The 15407-nt window shown below is 36.0% G+C and overlaps 1 protein-coding gene across 2 annotated transcripts in view; it reads left to right on the forward strand.

Annotated features, from left to right (window-relative positions):
* Window positions 1–15407, forward strand: part of GABRB2 (gamma-aminobutyric acid type A receptor subunit beta2) — a 255749-nt gene that overhangs the window by 208299 nt on the left and 32043 nt on the right. For both annotated transcript variants that reach the window (XM_069102429.1, XM_069102430.1), the window contains exons 6-8: window positions 8337–8474; window positions 11754–11906; window positions 12891–13135. In XM_069102429.1, coding sequence (XP_068958530.1) covers window positions 8337–8474; window positions 11754–11906; window positions 12891–13135 — 536 coding nt within the window. The remainder of the gene's footprint in view (window positions 1–8336; window positions 8475–11753; window positions 11907–12890; window positions 13136–15407) is intronic.

Here is a 15407-nt window from a genome sequence, read left to right on the forward strand (position 1 = left end):
ACCTGAGTTCAAATTTAGCCTCACACTTACTAACTTGGGCAAGTTATTTAACCTCATTTTTTCATCTATAAAATAGGGATCATAATAGTATCTACCTCCCAAGGTTAGAATGAGGATCTAATGAGATAATATTAATAAAGTGATTATCACAGTACCTGGTAAATAGTAGATGCTATATAAATCCAACTTATTATTATTATTATTATTAGATATCAAATCCATTTATTTAGGCAGATGACCCATTTATATCACATGAGTGAAGTTAGAGAGTCAGGTCAATATACTCTGTGTTGACAATCCATTAAATTAAGTTTCTGAAAACTATTTTTTTCTCCTTATTATTGCCAAGGTTTTCTTTCTTTCCCTTATATCACTCACATAATTGATCTAGCTCTCAATATCTCATGGTTTATATTGACTGAGCTTTAAGGAATATAAGATAAGGTAGCAGTATATGCAACAGGAACCCCAGGTAACCATATAATAAGATGTCAACAGTTCCTTAGAGATGCCATATAGCAGAGAGGAAATATTGCTGGACTTGGATTCAGGAGACACTTGGCTTTGTGTTCTACCTATTTCTATCATAATAATGATGATCATAAGAAAGTCATAAGAAAAACACTTAATCTCTCAGAGTCTCAGTTTCTTCATCTGTAAAATAGAAATAATAATAATATTGATTATACCATCCTCTTAGGGCTATGTTGCTCTGCTTTAAGACATAGTAACTCATGTGTTAACTATTATGAAGGCTATTATTATCTTATAGCATCCATATTTAAGTGCATTTAATATACATTACTTCTGAAATGAAAAAAAATTCTTTAAAAATAACTGCTGCTGCTGCATAATGCTTCTAATTAATCAAGCTTAATTCTACTTAGACTGATTATATGGAGCCATTGAGGTCCAAGAATGAAGATGTGGCAACAAAATATTGTTGCCTTATAATCCATCTACAGGATTAGAATGAACAATAGGAAATAATTGAGATGTCACAGCAATTACCTAGAAAAAATTTAGGCTTTATGGAGGGAGAGGTGGGGAGCAGGAGTGGGGCAGAATTACTACCAATGAGACCGGTTCAGAACAATGGCCTCAAGAGGAGCTGAGTTCCACCTCTTTGGAGGTCTTCAAGCTGGAGTTGGATAATCAAATATGTTGATTATGCTGTAGTATATTTTTCTTTCAGGTTTAGGTTGGCCACTGAATTTTATATATATATACATACATATGTATATATATTTAGATATATTTTAATATTATAAATATAAAATAAAATAAATGTATATTTATATATATATATAAAATTCAGTGGCCAACATATATATACACACGCATATACATACATAGTTATGTATATAGAATACTTATATGTATATATAGTTAAATATATTGTATAGTTATATATAGTTAGTTAGTTAGCCACTGAGATCTCATCTAACTAAAAATTCTATGGTTTTGTGACAGATTCCAAATCTCCTAATATCAGTGTTGGTTTTTGTTTTTGTTTTAAATTATACATTCATCTTTATGTAGTTATCACATATGCTTTCACTCCCAAAAGCTTTCAAGGAAACAGCTTTATTCAGGCAAAAGCAACATATGAGAGTTTTGGACTAGGTGGCACAAGAAAGAATGGGTATAAATTACTGGTTTTCTGAAGAAGCATAATTGAGCAACAAAATACATATCACTAGTGCATTGGTAATGCTATTTCCATTCATCTGATATCTTTTGAACACAGGATTTTTAGTAGTACAGATGCCCTTCTGTAAAGGTAAGGGAATTAGAAGATCTTCCCTGCCCCTAATGGACTTCACTTGGAGCCCAACAAGAGAAGCTTGCTTAGAGGAGGCTTGTTTTTCAGGAACACCCATGCCTTTTGCTACTTTGTAATTAGTCGGTGGGTCACACACAGTTGTAATGTTCTCTGATCCTGGAGAAGGCTACATATACCTCTGAGGTGAGATTTTGCTTTGGGGCCCATTTATGGGAAGAATTTTGTGATTTGGCCAGATGATACTCTGGGTAGCCATTGAATCCCCCAGCTTTGAAAACCCAGATGTTGGTGCTTCTCTCTCTGGTAACTAACACTGTATGTATGTAATGGTCAGACAGCTAGAAAGCCTGTCTGTTGCTCTGTTGAATTGTGTTATTTTCTCTGTCTGTATTTTTTGTCTGCTTGTTAATTCCTGTTTGTATTTTCTGAAGTTCAGGGTGCTGACTTTTTCCCCTGAACTAAGTGAATGATATGTGTGTGTATATGTGTGTGTGTGTGTGTGTGTGATTAAAGTAAGATTGTTAACTCCTTTTGAGTTGCTTTCCTTTGGAAAAGCAGATCAAAGAACCTGTTCCAACAGCCATCCTGGGTGTGCTAGGGTGCTGACACATCTTCTTATTGGTATTACAAAAAATGTGAATTATTATATACTTAACAAATAGACATTTGCTAAGCTGCAGAAGATAGTAGGCACGTCTTCCCATATCTAGGTTTTCTTGCATCTTTAAAGGCATCTGGAGTCCAAGGGCTTTTTGAACATAGACTTCCTGGTGAAGTGCTGTATGTTCCATTAGCTAGGACATAGCTAGGACATAGCCATTGGGATTGATTCTAACTGCCTTTAGTCTTCCACTGTAAGTTCAGAAGAATCTTGAATGAAACAATGTCCTTACTAGTGCTGTATTCCTCCTTCCTCCCATTTGCTTGACACTTTGATGCAGATTGATTTGTTTTTCAGTATTAAGCCCTATGTAAAAGGCTGAAGAAATTTCCGTAGCATAAATTTTGCATAGAAAGGAAATGATAGGCATGCCTATAGACAGCACAGTAAAAAGTACCTTTTAAAAAAAATGCTTTGGTTACGTAACAAGATAATATTACAATCAAGTGAACATTTCCAATTACATTCCTCAGCAAAATGACATCTCTTCTCCTTCAGTTTCAAATAATAGGTTTTTATACAAATGTTTAAGGGAAGAAATGTATAACTTAAATTTCTTGTATAGTTACCATGCTTGTACATTTCCATTTTTATCTTTACTGATCAAAGACTTGTAGAAGCTTCTTTAAATCATTCCTGTAACTAATTAAATATATATTCCAATTGGAGTTTTCTTCTTTATGCCAACCACTTCAATATGTGGGGGAAGTTTCTAACAGTAATAACATAAAATTACTCAAAACTATGTAATGACTCAGTATTTGAACCCCATGAATAAAATATGAGGTATATTTAAATTGTAGTAGGTTAATGAGGAAATTCAGTATGTCCTCACTGACAAACCTTTTTTAAGAAATCACATTACTGTTCACTTTTACCATTATTATTAAAGCTCATCTACTATCCTACTGAAAACCAGGGTACCTCCCTTAGAATTTTAAAAGCATCATTCACTTTTAGAGGATGCTAAATTCATAGGTTCTGCAGAACAGATTTATAGGAGAATAGCAATATGGAGTTATGTGAGTTAAACTAATTTTCTCTGTCAAATAGCCTTCTGAACTTGACCTCCCTTGTACCATTATGAATTGCTGAGCTCTCATCTTCTGGAACTGATGATGGAGCAGGTGTTTTTCTGCATTGTACAACATTCCACAGTTGGATGATTCAGTATGAATTGAAGATGGAGAAAGAAGACTGTTGAATGAGTAGTAGTCATGAAGTGTTGGTCATTGCCCATAGGACTTCCATTATCCTTGACATCAGAATAACGTGCAAGTGTTTTATCTTCAGTTTACAGTTACTTTGTAGAACTTTTACTTACATTTCAAAGTCACCTTAGAATTGATATAAATATGTATGTATTATGAAAGAAACACATACATAGTTTTTTTTAAAGAGAGACAGAATGGGTCTATAAATCTCTGAATTTAAATTTTCATCACTATCTAAAATTTTTATCAATAGCAAATATAAATATATACTGAAGTAACTTTATATTACTTTTCTAGGAATTTATTTTTAGTGTTTAATATGAAAGCTTTGCCTTCATGACACTAAATAGATGGATAAAATTTAAAAATTACATAAAATACAGATGTTTTCTCTGCATAATTTAAAATACTTGGATGCTTTTACAAACATTTCTATCCTTTAATTAGGAAGTTGGTTTAGTTTTCTCTTCAGATATTCATCATCAATATGTAACACCTCAGGGACAGCTAGGTGGCACAGTGAGTAAAGTGTCGGCTCTGGAGTTGGGAGGATCTGAGTTCGGTTCCAGCCTCAGACACCTAACACACACACACACACACACACACACACACACACACACACACACACACCAAAAAAAAAAACTAGCCATGTAACCTTGGGCAAGTTACTTAACCCCAATTGCCCTCCAAAAAGCAAAAAAAAATAATAATATGTAACACCTCAGAAATAAGTAGCCCAGTATAGTTCTCATTCCAGTTCCACCACAATCTTATTATGAGCCTGAGACAAATTGAACCTAATTTTCTTTCTCAGTAAAACTAGGTACTTAACTAGATGATCTCTAAGGTACATTCCAGTGCTAAGATCTCATGATTCTGTAATTATGTATACACACATATGTGTATATGCATGCATGTATGTTTATATGCACATACATATATAAACATTTTGTGTATTGTATGTGTTTATATATTGTAGCACCAACATGATAATTCACAGGACCTATTGTGGCTATGAATATGCCAGTGTAATTCTGAATGACAAAATGTAATAGACTTTCCACATGGAAGACAGAATCAAAACATTTATTCAAATACCAGAAAGTCAAATCCCAACACCAAAAAGCCAAATCCATCATAGCAGCAAAGAAATCTATAGACAATAAAAATGCAGGCACACCACCATCCCCAAGCCTTCCCCCACTAGGGTCTTCCCACAAATGAGCACAGCTAGCTGCCTGTTTCTTCTATCTCGCTCAACTCTAACCACTCTGTCTCACTTCCTTTCAACTGTGCTCCATCCCTTCCTGCTCCACCCATTTGGCAATCTCCTCCCACCACAGACTCATGTAACTCAGGTTTCTTTGTGACTCAAGCAGGTCACATGGGACTATTAATGGATGGGAAAGATCCAAACAAAAATACATTAACAATACAAATATACATATATGTGTATGAATATTTGTATGTATACATTATTGCAAGCACATGTGTTTTTGGTTTGCATATAAGCATACAGACATACATTTATGTATGCACATATATACATGTTTATATGCACATATGTCATTTGTAAATACTATAATTCCTCAAGGTGTTTATGTCAATATATTGCCAAATCTCTTTAGTTGCCATTGATTCTAGTTCTTCTGGTTTTCTGTGTTTACTGACCTCTCTAGATCTGTAGATTGTAGATTGACTCATACTTTCATCAAGAGTATTGTTGGGATTTTGTGTTGTGATCTGTTTGTGCATGACTCTAAATCCTGTTCCCTGCTCAGGTTCAATGTTAGTAGAAGTCACTGAACAATTAATAAATGAGGAGGTATATTTGCTCTTACAAAGCAACAATATACAACAAGGAAACTATGACAGTTTCTTTGGATATAGCTGCTCTCTTCTCCCATCCTTTACCCCAACCCCACTCTGTTTCCATTGAACATGTCAGTCATTCATAAGGACATGGTGATTTTCATGGTCTCAGGGACACAACAAGCCTGAGAGACACCACCTACTCAGGGCTGGGACCTTTTATGCATGCAAATTACAAAGCTAAATCAGGGAAACTGTGGCCAATCAGGTTGCCTGGAGGGAGGATGTTTTTTTAGGAAATCATTGGTCTTGTTAAATTGTCTTTTTTAAAGTTTCTTTCCTCTTATATTCTCTAAATCTTTACATTTTAATGAATGGATTTTGTTTTTAGATGAATAAAAATGTAAAACCTAAATTATATTCTGACTTTTGGGGAGAAATTTAAAATTAGACTGAAGTAACAAAATAAAATCATAATTTCATATATGTTTACCACCAATATTTGAAACATTTTAAAGCACAGTTGATGAAATCTTACTTGGAGCTACTGTACCTGAATGTCTTTGACTTACTACCTCAAAACTACAATTTTTACATTTAATTCAAGTAGTGGAATATAGTGGAATAAGCAATAGATTTATACTCAGAGGACATAGTATTTACTGTATCTTGTCTCTGCCTCTTGTAAGCTAAGTCAACTTAGCAAGCTTCTTCAACTTTTTAAGCCTCAGTTTCTTTATCTGTGAATTAAGGATAATAATACTTATACTATCAATCTACCTGTGTTGTTGTGGGGACTTTTATAATTTGAAAGATCTCTGAACAATATTTTCACGTTTTGTGAGTTGCCATGACCAAAAAAAACAAATGAGTGAATGGATAACTAAATAAATGACCCTTATTGTATGACAATATTGTAACAGTAAGCTTTGTGATACTTAGCTAAGGCAACTAGTCAGCACAGTTCATAGACCATTGGACCTGGAATCAGTAATTTGTTGTAGTTGAGTAATTTTTTCAGTTATTTCCAACTCTTTGTGAACCCATTTGGGGTTTTATTGGCAGAGATACTGGAGAAGTTTGTCATTTCCTTCTCCAGCTCATTTTACAGATAAGGAAACTGAGGCAAGCATACTTAAATGATTTGCCCTAGGTCACACAGCTAGTATATGTCTAGGACCAGATTTGAACTCAGGAAGGGGAGTCTTCCAGACCCAGCACTCCATCCACTGTGCCACCTAGCTGCCTGGAATCAAGAAGACCAAAGTTCAAATTTGGCCTCAGAAACTTAGTAACTGTGTGACCCTGGGCAAATAACATAACTTCTGTTTGCCTTGATGTCCTCAACTGTCAAGTTAGGATAAGAATAGCTTCCACCTCAAAGGCTTGTTGTGAAGATCAAATGAGATAATATGTGTGAAGCATTTAGCATACTGCCTGACTCATAGTAGGCACTTTTAAAAATGATTCCCACTCCCCCTGTGCTTAGAATTATGCTGGCTCTTAGGTGCCAGACATAAAGCCCTTCTCATTGGTAACATCCGCTAGAGATTATACTCCACTGTCATGATCTTTGAGGGCCCAGAATTGTGTCAAAATGACACACAAAAATAGAGTTTTAATTGAGGTATTAGGGAAGAAAGCACTTTATCAACTATAAAGGTGAGCTGTTTATTATGTCTGGTTCCTTGGATCTCAGGACAGTGATTGCCATCCTTTTTGGAAGTGGGACACTCACTTGGGAGGCAATAAAGCTCTCAGGATTGGTGGTTTAGAGATGTAAGGGACCTTCAGTGTCACCTATTGCAATCCCATTATGGTATCTGTGAAAAAAAAAAACAGGTCCAGAGAGAGAGAGAGAGAGAGAATCTTATTCGGGGTCATAGGGTACTAAGTGGAAGAGCTTGCCTTAGCTAAGGCAACTGGTCAGCACAGTTCATAGATCATTGGACCTGGAATCAGTAATTTGTTGTGGTTCAGTAATTTTTTACTGTCTTCAGACTCCAAATCTAGCCTTCTTTCCATAGCATCATTCTTTCTCCCCAGATAGAACATAAAGTCGGTAGTTAGAAATCGTGGATTCTATTTCTAGCAGATACCAGCTGAATGACACTAAACAAGTTCCTTAGGACCTCTCTGTGTCTTGTTTTCATCTGCAGAAGAACAATACCTATTCTCCCTACTTTACAGGGTTGTGATAAGCACGCAGAGAGACAGTGGATGTGAAATGACTTTCACCACCAGGTCTCAACTACATCTTTCTACCTCTCAAGTATTCCATTTAACCTTTCAAGCAATGAAGCCTATGAAACTCTTCTAAGGATAATGTTTTTCAATGCATAAAATAAAATTCCCAGGCTTATAAAAAAATTCTATTGAAAGAAGATTATCAGTATTTTTGAAAATCATGGACCTCAGGGGAAGAACCTTTGTTCCAAGGTTCTAAGTTTGAGACCACTGCTAATATGGAGAGTTCCTCGCTGAAAATTCCCTGTACCAAACAAACAAATAAGAAATACAGCCAAACAAAAGGTATTTTTACCTTTCATTTGATCATGGGACACCTCCTAGAAGTACTGCCATATAAACATTTATTCTTCAAACTGAAACAAAGCCAGCTGTGTTTTGTTTTCTAATTTAAAAAACTGGGACTAAGAAACACTTTTGTAGGCACATGAAAGCTGATGACCAGATGTTACAATACCCCCATGGCGAAAGGGCCCCAGATTTTGTGATTTGTATCAAGAAATATGACTACACATATCCTATCCTAGAAGCTTAACTGGATTTTTCCCCTCTTGTCATGAGGTTTCAGTGAAGTACATTATGTACTAAGAATATATTTCTTATTTTCTTTTAACAGATGGCTATACGACTGATGACATTGAATTTTACTGGCGTGGAGATGATAATGCAGTAACAGGAGTGACAAAGATAGAATTGCCACAGTTCTCTATTGTTGATTACAAACTGATTACCAAGAAGGTTGTTTTCTCCACAGGTTGGTACTAGGGAAGAGGGAAAAGGGAAAAAGGTATCTTCCACAAGGGTTAAGTGGGGGGTGGATAGATATAACTCTCTGGTGGAATCAGAGGAGAAAGAGTATAATAAGATGAATGAACTCTACAGATAACAAGAAATACTTAAAAATCATTTAAAACTAAAATTACAGTCCCTTCTGATGAATTATTTTACAAAAGTTCCACACTATTTTGAGTTTGATCTCTTTTTTCAATCAAAGTAGAACAAATAGAGAGTAATAAAACTGCCAAAAGTAAAAAATTCAGGAGGTTCTTCTGGGACAAGGTTGGTGGTAGAGTGGAGGTGGGAGAAATAGAACCTCAGCCTCAATATTTTGACCTACCACTGCTTTGAGTATAGGGATTAGATTCGACTTTGGGAGAGGTGCTATAGAACTATTTGAAGCATTGGAGGTCAAGTGATTCAAACACTGTTTTGGATCATCCCTCTACTTGGTGATAATTTTTTGATATGCTGAGCTGGTGGGAACTTTTAAAATCTATTAAGGACAAATCACCATGTCAGATAATAGATCAAACCAAGAAAGGCTGGCTGGTTAAAAGACCAATATGGTAGGGTTTGGTTTGGTTTGGTTTGGTTTATTCAGGTGTGTGTGTGTGTGTGTGTGTGTGTGTGTGTGTGTTTTAAGAGTACCTCAGTACCTCTTTAAATAGCCCCTGTTCTGCTTTACTGCCAGGAAGCTTTGTCAGACCATCCCTTGGTGCAAAGAAGAAAAGAAAATCAGCAACATTAGTATTTTTGGTGACTAATCTCATTTTATGTTTTATAAAATAAAAACATAAAAAAATTTATGTTTTCTTTACAAAGTCCAAGAAGGGTGCAGAAAAAGATTTTGAATGGTAACCTGTTCATTCAGTGACATACAATCAGTCCAGAGGAACATCTTTATACATGGGCCTGATCCCAATCCAAGGAAGTCTAATGGAAATGAGGTCTTCTATAAGCACCTAATCCTGTTAGCTGCCTTTTCTTTTCTGTTGGTGATGTTCCAACTCCGTTTTGTACCAGCAAGTTACTTGAAGCTTCAGCATGATACTGGAGAACAAAATCAAAATGGCAGCCAGATTGAAGAAAGGAATAAAGGAAATAAATCTCCACTCCCCGTCAGGATTCTGAACCTTTAGGAGTGGCCCTCATTGATGACTTCATCCCTCTATTTTCTCTTTCTACTTTAGTTCTCTCTGTTAGACCTAAGAAAGCAAAATAAAGTTGTTTTTTTTTTCTATTTTTTATCAGTTTGTCTTTGGAGCCATTTTAATGCACTGCCATGTTTGGGTAATACGCCTCAAATCCTATCACCACCATTACTCTTGCCTGGAATGAAGAAGACACAGGATGGGATTAGAAGACATTAGACAATATTTGGAGACAGAGATTTCTAAGAAACTTCGGTCAGATTAGATTGATTAGACAGATCCAAGCCACAAAGGTGGAGGTGGACAATGATGCAGAGCTTACATTACCATGCCAGCGAGTCTCTACTTTATTTTGTAGTAGTTAGAGGATGTGCAGAGGTTTTTGTATAGAGAAGTGATATCACTAGAGTAGTGAATTAAGGAAATTACCTGAGCTGGTGTGAGGGGGATGTACCTAGCAGGTAAAAGATTAGAGGCAGCAAGACCAGGTAAGAGTCTGTTCCAATACTAATAGCAAGATGAAATGAAGGCCAGAGCAAGGTGGAGAAAAAAACTGAGAAATATTACAGTGGTAGGATCAGAATACTTTGCAATTTATTGAACATCTGAGGAAGGGGAGAGAAAAATGTCAAAGATCATTTGAAGGGTTGGAGCCTGAATGACAGGGATGAATCATTTAGGTGATGCTATCAATGCCCATGAAATCAGGAAGACCTGAGTTCAGATCCATCCTCCTTACTAGCTGTGAGATGGACAAGTCACTTAACTTCTGCCTCACCTTTTTCAATTATAAAATGGGGATAATAATTGCACCTACCTACCAGGATTGTGGTGAGGATCAAATGAGATAACATTGGTAAAGCACTTAGCACACTGGCATGTAGGAGGCACTTAATAAATAATTATTCCTTTCTCATTCCCTTCCCATCTTCAAAAATCAGGCAGAATAACAAGTTTGGGAAAGCATACTAAACTTGCCATGTTGCAGGACCTGTAACTGGAGATATCCTCCAAATGACTGTAGGCAATAATGTAGAAGGACAGCACTGAGGAAAGGTTGTAGGATAGGAAGAAAAAATGAATATAGAGAGATGGGTGCTATTATAGGCTAATAACTGAATGGGAATGAATAAGATGAATAAGAGAGAGCCAATATAGAAAGAAAAGACAGTCCAGGATAGAATATTGGAGGAGACATCCATGTTCAAGTGGTCAGAGTGGGAAGAGGACCTAGCAAAGGAGTGGAAAAAAAGAATAATCAGAGAAGAATTGAAAAAAAAAACCAGCTCATTTTCAGGAAAACTGAGAAAATACGATTGTCTAGGAAGAAGGGGGAAGTCAGTAATGCCAAGAGCTTCAGAAGGGAACAGCAACAAAAAATTAAGTTCCTTTGGACTTAGGTCATTACTGACTTTGGAGAATGCTGTTTCCAAAGAGTGGTGGGAACAAATTCTGATTTCAAGGTGTTAAAGACATTTTACCTCCCAACATCCCTAGGAGACAGGTACAATTATTATGATTAGTTTTTGGCTAAGTAAACTAAGGTTCATAGAGATCGAGTACCTGCAGATAGGTGGTATTACAGATAGACCACAGAACCTGAAATCAGGAAGACCTGAGGACAAATCCAGCCTCTGACATTTAGTACCTTTGTGACCTTGGGCAAGTCATTTAATCTATTTGCCTCAGTTTCCTTCTTTGTAAAATGGAGATGATAATAGCATCTACTTCCCAGGGTTGTTGTGAGTATCAAATGGAATAATAATTTTAATGTGTTTAGCACAGTACTTAACACATAGTAAGTGATATATAAATGTTAGCTATTACATCCCCAAGGTCAGACTCCTCAAGTGAAGAGTCAGAAGTCAAAATTAGCTATCCCATAATTTCAAGTTCACTATGCCTAACCCACTTTTTCTTCATCAAAAATTCTAAATTTAGATCCTCTATTCACAGAAGGAGCATTTCTTGCCAAAGAGCAGTAAGTTGGTCTATAACCATATGTGGAGAAGAGATATGCAACCAGATAGTTGTATTTTAATGATAGCAGGCATTTCAAAGATATCAGATGATAGTCATGATTCCTAAACCTTCTCTTTCAGGCTCTTACCCCAGGCTGTCCCTCAGCTTCAAGCTTAAGAGAAACATTGGATACTTCATCTTGCAGACCTACATGCCCTCCATTCTGATTACAATTCTCTCATGGGTTTCCTTCTGGATTAACTATGATGCCTCAGCAGCACGAGTGGCTTTAGGTAGGCCATTTTCATGTAGCTTGGTGAATTTGCTTTGCCTTGAACTTATGATGTGAAACGAGGCCAGATCAGGACATGCTAAGAAGATTTGGCTGTTAGGCCTTGGGCAATCTGATTCAGCATTAAATCAATTAAGCACAAATTAAGACTCTTTCATGTCAGAATTAGTTAAGCGTATGGTTGTTGGTAATGAAATTAGTACAATCATTTTGATGTTATTATTGAAGAATACTTCATATGACATTATTCACATGATTATTCCATGGTACCTGTCTAACATATATCAGAATTCAAGTTATTGATTTCAAATCAACCTATTTTATGGGTAAGAAACTTAGAGATATAATAGTGCATATTTAATAACTTACAAAGTGCCAGAAGATCAAATTCTGTCTCTATACTATTTGTTTGGAGTTTAGATTACAGGAGACACAAAAATAGGCATACTATTAAAGCAAAGTTGTCATAGCTTATTCTATTCTCGAGAAAGTTCAAATTATTACATCAGAGGGAGGGAGGAGAAGAGGAAAGAGCCAGAAATGAATTATGCATCCTGGGGATTTTGGTAGTGGAAAAGGTGGTGTAGGAATGTTCCACTGTGCTCCTTAAAGAGCATCATTTACTATATAAAGAGCTCCTGAGATAAAAGAAAAAGGAAATGATACTTTTGTTCAAACCTCCTTGAGAGTAATCAGGCTTACAAACAGAATGTTCTTGGAGTGATTATCAGAGACAGACATAAAGATGGAGAAACCAATAATGTATTAGCATGTTTTATGATAAAATATTTCCATATATGATGATTCAGTTTAACTGATACTTAATGCCCAAATGCCCATTCTGTGTCCAGGGTTATGCCATAGGGGATATAAAGAAGAATCGTACACAGTCCCTCTCTTCATGGATCTGACATTCTAGAAAGAATAATAATAATAGCAAGTGATTCAAATGAGCATATTTAATGGAACTTTCTTGTTCTTTCAGGAATTACCACTGTACTCACAATGACAACCATCAATACTCATCTTCGAGAAACTCTCCCCAAAATTCCTTATGTGAAAGCCATTGACATGTATCTTATGGGGTGTTTTGTCTTTGTGTTCATGGCACTGCTGGAGTATGCACTGGTCAACTACATCTTCTTTGGTAGGGGACCTCAGCGCCAAAAGAAAGCAGCCGAAAAAGCTGCCAATGCCAACAATGAGAAGCTGCGCATGGATGTCAACAAGGTAAATGAGTCCATAACCTTATTGCAAATTCCCTCTCTAATTTCCCTATTATAGACATGGTATTAGTTGAAAGAGGGGAAAAAAGCATATCATAAGGTAGAATTTTAGAATGAGTTATCAACTAAAATAACATGATCCTTGGTCACTCTTGTCCATTATATTTTTCATGACTATTTGCATTTAATTTGTTGATTTTAGTATTAAAAGAATTGATAAATTTATAACTGATTGAACTAAGAGAGGAATCAAAAAAAATCCCAGAATTATCAGTCAAGCATTGGAGTACAGAAATATCCTTGGAGGGCATGCACACCATCTAAAGGAATTAATCTGCATCAGTCCCTCAAGGCTGGTTCTCAAATAGATATCTGTCCTATTCTTAACACTTTCCAGAGGAAGGGAGAGCCTATTTCCCTTGATCAGAATTTCAACAAAGCTATGCTTTTAATACTGATCCTACATCTGGTTCTAAATGGTTCATGATACAAAGCATATTAGTGCATATTCTAGCCTCATTTAAACTGTGCTCTACAATCTCTTGGAGCAGTGTTTTCTATCTTTCACATACCACAGCAAACAAAATCAGTGTTTATCTGTATTGCATAGATGATTTGATTGGTAGCTTTCACCCTAGTTGTTAGTCTAAAAAAGTAAATGAAACACATCTCAATATGTGTTTGCTATGAAATCTATACAAAAATTATTTCAAAGTTCACAAATTATATCTGAGGTCAGAACACCCAGGTCCATCATGATTAGCCAAAAGGTGATGGCCAAAAAGTACAGAGATTACAAGCACCTCTGATTGCTGTTTTTTATCTCATTCTGGAAGGAGGTTAGAGGCAGTTCACATCATTCTCCATGTAGGATTTTGTTGTTACTGTTAATTTTATCACTCTCATGAACAATGTCACTCCATTTCTTCTTAAGAAAATACCTTCTTGGGAGTAGACAAAATATAAGCAGTAATTTTCCAAGTTTCTTAGTTTCTAATAATCATCTAAGTAAGGGCTACTTAGGGGGCCATGGGCCCCCAGGAGGTTCATGGTTAACTTTCATAGAGTCCATGAAATTGGATGGGAAGACACTTATGTCTTTTTTTCATTAACAACTAATGGAAATTTAGCATTTCTTTCAATGATTAAAAACATTTTGAGAAGGATTCCCTAAGTAGTCCTCACCAGACTGCCAGAGAAGCCTCTCTCTCTCTCTCTTTCTCTCTCTGTCTCTCTGTCTTTCTCTCTGTCTCTCTCTCTGTCTCTCTGTCTCTCTCTGTCTCTCTCTCTCTCTCTGTCTCTCTCTCTCTCTCTCTCTCTCTGTCTCTCTCTCTCTCTCTCTCTCTCTCTCTCTCTCTCTCTCTCTCTCTCTCTCTCTCTCTCTCTCTCTCTCTCTCTCTTTCTTTCTTTCTTTCACACACACACGTGCACACACACACGGTTAAAAAACCCCTGATCTAAGTGTTTTTACTGCTTTGTTACATCCAGATTATGACATGACTTTGGATGAGGAGGGAAGAAATAATCTTCCATGTTATTTGAGTTCAAACCATATAATATTAGAACTGGAATGAATCTAAGACAGAATATTAGAACTGAAAGAGACCTTAGAGATCATTTATTTTAACCCTTCATTTTACAGATAAGGAAACTGATGCTTAAATATGAAATGACTTACTTAAAGTCACACAGCTCTGAATAGAGGGGAAAGGATTAGAAATTGAACCTCTAAAAAAGAAAATAATTACAAATAAATCATCATCATTTTTATTCAGTTGATTACTCATGAAAATTCCTTTCTGACTATAAAAACTGATAACGCTTAGTCAAGCAAGTATCACTTACTTAATCAGTTGAATTTATGCTGCTATTCAATGTGAAAAATATCTAAGTTTTCATCAGTCCCAGGCCCTTCAATAGCTTTATGAAATCTTTTTTGAGTGTCCTACTTCAATGAATGGGATGTTCTGCAAATAACATTTCTACACAGAACTCTGCTGATTCTTCCCAATTAGTCTAACATTTTCTTCTTGTGATGATTCTCATTTGCTCCTACTATTTTTTCCTAACTGTATTTCTTCTACCCTTATCTTTTTTACCTTTCAATTACTTCCAGATGATCAGATTTTCTTATACCTCCTCAATTTCTTTATTGTACTAATACCTAACTACATATGCACTCCTCTTTCTGTGTCCAATTCATTATATATATGGCTGCCCTTTTACTGTCCTGGCCCTTGCCTCTCTGAAAAGTCCCAATATATTTTCTATACAAC

The sequence above is a fragment of the Petaurus breviceps genome, unplaced genomic scaffold (genome assembly GCF_028583685.1).
Source record: "Petaurus breviceps papuanus isolate PSGF00001 unplaced genomic scaffold, PetGlider_PUasm1.0 551, whole genome shotgun sequence".
In the NCBI taxonomy this organism is placed as follows: domain Eukaryota; kingdom Metazoa; phylum Chordata; class Mammalia; order Diprotodontia; family Petauridae; genus Petaurus; species Petaurus breviceps.